General features: G+C 36.5%; 1 protein-coding gene across 4 annotated transcripts in view; it reads left to right on the plus strand.

Annotated features, from left to right (window-relative positions):
- SPAST (spastin) overlaps window positions 1-5,971 on the plus strand; it is a 40,592-nt gene extending 34,621 nt beyond the window's left edge. For all 4 annotated transcript variants that reach the window (XM_071575310.1, XM_071575319.1, XM_071575289.1 and 1 more), the window contains one exon: window positions 561-5,971. In XM_071575310.1, the coding sequence (XP_071431411.1) occupies window positions 561-683 (123 nt within the window). In that variant the 3' untranslated portion in view covers window positions 684-5,971. The remainder of the gene's footprint in view (window positions 1-560) is intronic.
- Window positions 5,972-9,204: the final 3,233 nt, after the last annotated feature.

Genomic DNA, 9,204 nt, shown 5'->3' on the forward strand with positions numbered 1-9,204 from the left:
GTTCCTTTTTGTGTTTGGCTTGAGGTCATGGCTAAGGCAGTCTAAACTGAAAGATTTGTTGCAGGAACTTGAAAACATCTGTGATAATTTGTTGTGCTGCTCTCATATGCACCAGCTCACACCACCTAGTGAAACAGGAAGTAATAGCAGAGTCTCATGATCTATTAAATAACAAGACAGATGTTACTACTACCCAGGGTTAGTTTATTAAAAATGGTAAATACTTAAATTCTGTGACCTGATACAAGAGTCTTGTAATCACAGCCACACCCTGGGTTGGAAGGGACCTTGAGAAACCTTCTGGGAAAAGAAACCTAGATGAAATTATTTAGCACCCTGTCCAATCACATCTTCAAACCCTCCAGCAATGATGACTCTACCACTTCCCTGGGGAGGATGTTCCAGTGAATGACTCTTCTCCCTGTGAAAAATTTCTTTATTACATCAAGATGCAGCATTTGTAGAATATGCTTTGTTAGAAGTGCATACTGAAGTACCTCTTGAACAAACCGAAGTACCTAAACCATTCATGATCCTGATGTCATTCACTTTCTATTTAGATGAGAAATATCAAACTGTCAGATTTCACTGAGTCTTTGAAGAAAATAAAACGCAGTTTGAGCCCTCAGACCCTGGAAGCATATATTCGCTGGAACAAGGACTTTGGAGATACCACAGTGTGAAACACTTCTTGAAGTGAAACAAAGCACTGCCTGGGTTGCAGTTGGTGCAGACTACTGGAAAGCAGCCAGAGTTTACAGGACTTTATTTAAGTATCTACATTGAAACTTGAGATTAAGCAAAAATTATACAATGTGAAATGTGTTCATCAAAGCCTCCTTGCCATTTAGTGAGGATTTACACACTGTAAGTAAGAGCACAATAGGACTTGAGAAAAGATTCTTAGCAATCTGATTATGGTTTGAACAATAATATATGTATATGGTTTCAGCTACAAGGCTCTGATGATATTAATCATTGGAAGACCTTTTCCCTATGTTGTGTGTGTGTTTTTTTGTTTTTAATTTTGCCATGACATTGATGAACAATTAACATGGAACAATGATGTTCAATTGGAGGTTTGTAAACTTTGGTTCACTTTTTGACTTTTTTATCCTTAATGTGCCAAATAAAACAATTTCCCTGTGCAGAGAGAAAGAACAGAATTGGGGAATTGTGATTATTAAAAAATGTAAAAAGCAGCTGGTCTGTTATTATTTGTCTTTCTGTTTTGTTCTAATGTGACTGTATTGTTCACAGAACAGTTTTAAGAAGACCTTTGATAGCAGAACAGCAAAAATGCCCAATCCTTTAAAACCAGTTTAAACTGTCTTTTAAAAAAAATTAATAAAAGAATAGACTACGACATTCATTTACTGGCAGTATGTTCTCTTAATGCATTTTGTAATGCTTCCACTGGTAGAATGTTAGCTTAAGCTTATGGTGTATAACTAGAGCCCAGCTGATGTTTCAGAGAGTAAGTGATGCTAATTGTCAAGTTTCAGAAATGATGTGTTTCTACTCTGTATTTTGATCTGTTTATGATAATTGAAAGTAAAATTTCCATTGTGATAATTTTTTTAATCTCCACATGTAACCATTAAAATACAAGGCTACATGTTTAATACATGGCACACATTAATGTTTTTATAGCTTTCATATGTTTAGGTTTATATATTAAAGTATGAAACACTCAATGGATCTGCTTTTTTAAAAAGAAACTGCATCTTTGTACAAATACTTGTTTTTATTATATAAATTACAAGCTATTAAAAAACCAAACTCTTAAGTGATAGCCTTTAAATACTGTAATAAAGGAAAGCATCTTTGCCTTTGCTTCTAAAGGCCCAACATCTTGTTCATAAATTCTACATGGATTAAACACAGATGTTTGCAAGGCAGAACACTAGTTCCTTGTTAAAGCAGGTTTGTGGGTTGCTTTTCTTTTGGTTGGTTTTGGTTTTTACAATTCTCCCAACATAGTGATATTAAAAAAATGCATATTGTTTACTGTTGTTTTAATTAAAATGAGTTTTAAGTGTTCTTTGCTTTTGGTCTTAACAGAAGATTTGCTTTAAATTTTTCATTTAACTTATTTTTTGGAACTACTCACCTGAAAGTTGACTATAAATAATATAATATATGTATATATGAAAAAAACCCTAGCTGATAGATGCAGTGTAAGTATAGTAATTCTCAGAGAGGACTCTGTGCTCACTGTGTGCTATTGAGTACTAAATAAGCAGAAATTGTCAAACTTTGGAGATGCACAGTTGCAATATGTTTGGGATTCTGTTGCGTGTTTTTTTAAGCCAGAGATGCTTTTACCTGATCTTAAGGTTAAAAGCTAACAAATAAGATTGTGTTACACTACTATGCCTTTTGAAATAGTCTAACCAAACCACTTCTAGCCTTCTAAGGATAGGACTCTCTCAAATGTACATCTGACATGAATGAAACATGTGATTTATGTTCCATTGATTCACTTTTCTGGAGAAGTGAGAAATGCTAAAAGATTTCTGATTCTTAAGTCTCATGTCCTGCTTTGCCTTAGTTCTGCCTTCAGTAGAGTATCTCTGTTGTTGGAGATTCCTGGCTGACTTGATCCATGTTTGTAATAGACTTCATAGTGCTAAGCATGACTATTCTGTTGTATGAGCTTCTGCCAAATAGCTACAGCTAAGAAAGACCCTTGGTTGTTTTATTGATAAAGCTTTTGTAACCTTTCCTTGAGATCCTTTGCAAATGAGAACTTTGGGGGTAACACTTCTGGTTTTGAGTGTTCCTAAATGATTGTTACAAAACTCGTTTTCCTTCACTTAATTTTGAGGAGGATACTGATTATTTATTTCAAATACATACTTACTGGCATGGGATAGGTACCTAAAATGTTGAGGTAGAAGCTCCCATCTGCTAAAGGAGCACCAGTACACAGCACAAAGGCCCAGAATCACAAGCTGCTACTTCAGAATAAAAAGGGACCAGCCCTTTCACTTTTTTGTGCAACCAGTACAGGTCAAGAGAGTGTGTGCACTGCCTTTTGGTTGTCTATTATGCCTTGATTGTATTCTGCTTAATGGGTGAAGTACAGCTCTATAAATTAGTACTGGAACACAGTAAAAAGGACAAAATTTTGTTCTGTAACATCAGTTTGTCCCACTGCTGCTGAATTCTTAGCCCATGACCAAGTGCTGTTTAGTTCACCAATTTCCTTTTAATGTCTTGTCATACGCTGTTTTCTGAATAGTGTCTTTTAAGAATAATTCTGTTCCACTTAAGGCATTATCTTGCGTCTTCTTTCTCATTTTACATGTACCAAGTCCCAGGTCAGTGATTTTTTCCATGTATTGGATTAACTGTGTATAAGAGCAGACCTGAGCAAAACAACAACCAAAAAAACCCACTAAATACCCCTCCCACCCCCAAAAAGTCCACAAACCTGAAATTACCTGTATTTTCCAAGCCTGTAGTACATGTATAGAACTTTATAACTATATATTTTCCATAAAATCAGGTTATGTTCTAATACAGTATCTTGAATTAGGATACACAGGACAGCAGCTTGGGTGCTTTTAACCTTTTCAAAGACTGGCATTACACTAGGTTTCTAAATTGTCTCTCTTTTTTGTTTGGTTTTTTTTTTTTGTGAATCTGCCCACTGCTAATGAGTCAGTGACTTGACCCACTTTTTTTGAGATGATTAGAAAGCAGCTTGTCTGGCTTTCTGCAACTGTGTTTTACTGACCTGAAGTGCAGCAGTTACTGGAGAGAGGTAAAAACCACAATCTAAGCCCCCTGTGTTTTTTAACAGTTTTCTTCGTACATTTTTCTGCTTCTATTAAGCAGGTTCCTGCTTTTTATTAAGGAGGAGCAGCACCTTTTGTCTTTCTACATGTTTGAAGAACAAACTCAGACTGCAGGTTGCTGGTTTTGGTGGCATAACAGGAGGGGAAAACTCAAGCATTGTAGAATGTTCTTTTTCCTTAAAATGAGAATTTGTCATGTGTTACGATGTTCCCATTACAAATGTTGATTTTTCTATAGACTACATCAAATCTGTACAGGTTCTCTCCTTGTGGCTAAGACAAAACTAACACAGAATATTAAAAATAAGCCTTAAAATAGGGTATTTATGCACTTACAAGTTTCTCTGTTCTGTTAGTTTCTTAGACATTACAGAGTGTAGTGTAATGGAAATAGGCATTCTGCCCCTTGAGATGTTTTACTGGCTCTACTTTGGGCAGTCAGTTGCTAATACAGTTTTGTTGAAAATGGCCCTGCAACTTTAAATAGATAGTAAATGTGATAGTAACACTTTGAAATGGAGAGGAATGGGAGCTCTAAACTGAGGAGGAATGTTGTCACTGCACTAATTAGAGGCCATTGCTGATTTCACTGTTAGGTTCTCTAGTGTTTTTTTAAAGGACAGTTTTTATACATATTAACAATTAACCTTACCTTTTGGTGTAGAATAAATAGTATTTTTTCTATTCTAAACAAGTGGGTTTAGAATAAACTGCTTGGCACTGCTGTCAAGTCCATCTTGTGAACTTTAAGTACTTTGTACTGGGAATACTGAAGTCAGATATGCTGGCAAATATAACTGAGACATCTGTTCTGCAACTAGAAAGCAGCATTCTCCTTTGGGTTTCCTGAATCACCTATGGTGAGATTTCATGCCCTAGATTTTTACAGTGCTTTCCTACCCAAGACATGGATAATGCATAGCTGTGCCTAAGACGTGCTTCTCTCGCCGCTCCAGCACTTCAGTGATGCTTCTGCATGTGGCAGCTCTGGGAGGTGTCCGTCGCTACTGTATCTTAACCAGGTTTTCATCCATTGTCTCAAGCTTTTGTGATGTTTTTAGTTGTTGGGTTCTTGTACCAGATATCAAAAATGGAATGAAGAGTAGCAAGCAGGTAGTGGATGCAACTAGTTATCTCAGTCATTGTGCTAATTAGAGGCAGTTACATTATTAGTTTCTCTTGAGCTGCTATTTAGTATTGAAGAATGTTGTCTTACTGACCTATGTGAATTTTCATGTTTAGGATGATCTGCAGACATCCTAAGAGATCAGTTATTTTCTTTTAGAATTTTTTCTTTAATTACAATTTTCAGTGCTTTTAAATATTGTAACTATAATTCCACAGGATTAGGAAGTTAAACTGTCACTTCCTGTAAATACAAAATCATCTTGTAAAGTATCAGGAAATGTGTATTCTGTTTTTCCTTCTTAACTGTCTTAGAGTGGAAACTTCTTACTTTGCCAATAACTACCTCCTGAGTTCGGCAATAATTGGCAAGATACACACTCCTCCAGTGGATTCAGCGTATTGGCTAAACACTTCTTCAGAGTCTGACCTTTGATTTGCATATGTTTGACATTACTTCTGGAAACTGTGGTGATCAACCTTGTTTTGCTGTAAGACTTTCTTTGCCTTCATAAGATGCACTTCTTAAAATGCTCTCTTCAGAGAAGCAGCTTTGAGGATAAAAGGTCAGTGTTCTTTGTAGCTGGTTAATACAGGCATTTTCTCAAAGATGCCAAGGGTGTAGCCTCTCAGTTACACAGGTTTTTTACCACTAGAAGTGGAGAATAAAGTCCTTTATCTAATAGTCACACACCCATCAAAGGGACTGGAAACACAGAAATGGTTTTTGCCACATGATTCAAATTTTTACCCATGTGAAGGGCTAGTCAGTATTTTTCAGAAATACATATTAAAGTAACAAAAACCAAAGGTGGAGACAAAACATCATACCCCACCCCTGTTAAATATATTGGACACCTCCAGTCTGGGATGAGGTTAATACTTGTATTTTGTTGTTTTGAAGCACTTTTGTTTCATTGTTCTTTTAAGAATGTTTTCTGAAATGTTAAACACCATTATACTAACAAGCAGTGTAAAAAAGGCATGATGAGCAGTCACATAGCTTTAGCTTCACAATAAAATGTTGCATTTGTCCTGTTCTTACTGTTTTCTTGTTTGTTTATCAGGTAAAATGTCCAAAACTAAGAGCTGTTTCGTTAAAACTGAAGCCCATTAAATTGCTGCTGGTTTAAAAAAAAATCAGGTGTTGTATACCAGATGATGGAATAATAAATATGTAAATAAATCAGTTTCTAAAGGGCATAACTCAAGTTCTTAAAACTAATGTAAACAGAAGTGCTACTTCCTAAATAAATGTGCTGAAACTGAAAGTGTGTGCTTATCCTAGTCTTGGTAGATCATGGTGAAACCAGGAGTTTTCACATAACTAATTCTGGTGGTCATGGTGAAGTCCTGAATAATTTGGAGCCCATTTACTTAGCTTCAAAATTGCACCTTTTCTTTTGCTTGGGCAGGAGTTCTGTTAATTTTGAGTTAGCAATCTAAATGCTTCACTTATCCCCATCTCCTTAGTGTTTGCAATTCTTTGTCTTGAGACTATGTCTGAATTGCTAACACCTGCTGGGGCATTATGTTCTTATAATTGCATCCCAAAGATAAGATTAATCAAAAAAAAATTAGACTAATTTTAATATTACATATCTGGCAGCATTAGGGGCCTTTCAAAAAGCAGTCATGACCACTGCCTTCCACGCAGGATTGTATCAATCACTGCTAAAACAAGCCAACCAAATAAAATTAATGCAGCAATTAGGAAAATAACCCAGTGTTTTGGACTGAAGCTTGTGAGCTATTTCTGCTTCTCTAAAGGAGTAACTCCTTGGGATAAAAATACATCAGTGTTATCTATGTTGAGTAATTATCCAGTGTCTCTTTTTGGCTGAAATGCTGCTATTTGGAGGTAAAACAGACTTTTATTCTTCTAGTGGAGATGCTCAGATAAGCTAAAATTAGTGAAGAAGCAAGAGCCTGAAAAAAATACCCCACCACTTGCTATGTTGAAGTCTACAGAGATTATGTACCTGGCAGCATACCCTGGACTGAAGTATCTTGGACTCATTAAATCCTTCCCATTCCAGCCAAGATGGGGAGAGAAGTCTGTATGCCTACTGTCAGATACAGGCATATCTCAGATGAAAATCTGTTTATTTCTGTATGTTAGTGCTCTAAGTTGGCCTGAGAAAAGAAGAAAACGTAAGTTTAAAGTTGTGTTTTGTGGTTCTTTTTTTTTCTGCCTCATGCCATCTTTCTGCAAATTTCTAAATACTTAGTAAACTTGAGAAGTAGGCTGTTTCCTACAAGGGTTCATATGGCTCTGGAAAAGACAGTTATGTAACTTTAATACCGAAAATGTTACGTAGTTGTGAAGGCAGAAAAGTGTAACAACCAAAATCCACCTCTCAACATGTGTGGTTTATTCCAGGTGATGTGTTGTAAGCTATGAAACAAAAGGGTTCTCAAGAGTGTCAGCCTACAAACAACCTAATAAGCAAGTGTGTTGTTTTTACCAAGTGCATGTGGAAATCTCATCTTTTTTTTGGCAAGTAAATACTGTAAAAACCAATATGTTCTTTTTAAAACTGTAACTTCTGTTATTTTCAAATCTCATTTTAACAATTTCTAAAACGCCTAAAAATTGCCTCAGTTGTGAGATACCCTTGAAGCCTGTTGGTTTTGTTCTATACAGAATGCTAGTATTAGCTGTGTTATTAGTTGTGGTATTCATCAAGAAACTTCTACAAGTAGAGTTTCTAATAACTAACTGTTGGCCTCTTCTGGGAATAGCCTAAGGCATGAAATAATCAAGAAGTCCGACAGCATGTCAATAAATGAAGTAACCAAACAACTTTGTGGAGCAAATCATACAGACAAAATGTGACCCCAGTGGTTCAAGTAAGTTCTGATTGCCTGGTTAAATTTGAATGGAGGCAGCAGCTGCCTGAATTCTCTTAACTATAATGCAAATCTATAGAGTGCAAATCTATTTTCTGAAAATGTTCCCAAAACTAATCCTGTACACTGGAAAAAAAATGTATTGGTTACAGCCAATAGCTTAGAGTGAGGTCTGGGCCATTAAATATGTGTCTCATGGAATGCAATCACCTGTCCAGTCTGATAGTTGTTCTTAGTTAATGATGCTGTGTCCTGTAAAGACCAGATAACATGTAAAATCTGGAAAACAATTTTTTTTTAATCAATAATGAAATCACATGCTCTGGAAATGCACAGGAACAGGAGACGATACACAGTTAAAATTTATCCAGAGTGGCTGGGAAGCAGATTAAAGACTGTGGCTTGTTCCTGGTTTCAGGTGATGTACAGGCCTCTCTCTCACTCACAGTCAGATAAGGCTTTTGGTATGTTTTACAGAACAGATGAGATGCAAATAACCCTTTTAAATATGAGCACAACTGAGCTGACTCTTAAAAGCACAAAGATAGCACAGCGTTAGAGAATGTTGTCTCAAGAACCTTATTACGCATAATAATGTCTCTTTAATAAAAAGCTCGCTTCAATTTTTGTTCCTCCCTCTTTTCTAGTTATTTTGCAAATCTCATAGCAAATATTTGTATTTTTGTACAGAGCATTACTCATCCTGGGGAGAAAATCTGTCCTTGTAGAGTTGCTGCAGTGGAGTATTGATACCTAAGGATTTTAATGTATATTTTATAGATTTTCATAGTTATATAAGTTGGATAAGTTTTTCTAAGTTTCTTGAATTTGAAGCAGCATTTAGAAGTTACTGAACATTCGCTCGTACATTCCTGAAATTCTGTTAGACATGCATTACCGAGGACACACTATTTTGAAGAACATCTGCAAGAACTCCAACTGAGACAATAAGGTATCTTGTCGTCAAAACAGGAGAGTAAGCTCAGAGCCCTTGGAGAGGCTCCAAGGGGCAGTTCTGAGGAGTTCGGAGGGTGGGCACCAGTGGAAAATGGTATCTCAGGTTGGGTATAGTTATCAAATACGTTAATTACTGAAAGTTATAAAAACTGGAACATTTGACTGCCACGTGTGCATAGTTTTGTTGTGCACCTTAGAAACTTCTAGTAAAGGGGCTACTTTATCTATCTGCGCTAATATTGTTTTGAAAGCCTTTTTGCAGGATTAGGCATGAGTAGCATGACCACCACATTGGAGACTTTTCCTTGAGTTCTTGCAGGCAGTGGACAGCTGAACTGCAGAAATACAGTGGGATGGCATACAAGAGACTTGTATGAGGTTCAGGAAGGCAAAAGGCCGAGTCCTGCACTTGGGTTACAACTCCAGGCAGCACTACAGGCTGGGGGATGAGTGGCTGGAAAGC

The sequence above is a fragment of the Pithys albifrons genome, chromosome 2, assembly GCF_047495875.1.
Source record: "Pithys albifrons albifrons isolate INPA30051 chromosome 2, PitAlb_v1, whole genome shotgun sequence".
NCBI classification, from domain to species: domain Eukaryota; kingdom Metazoa; phylum Chordata; class Aves; order Passeriformes; family Thamnophilidae; genus Pithys; species Pithys albifrons.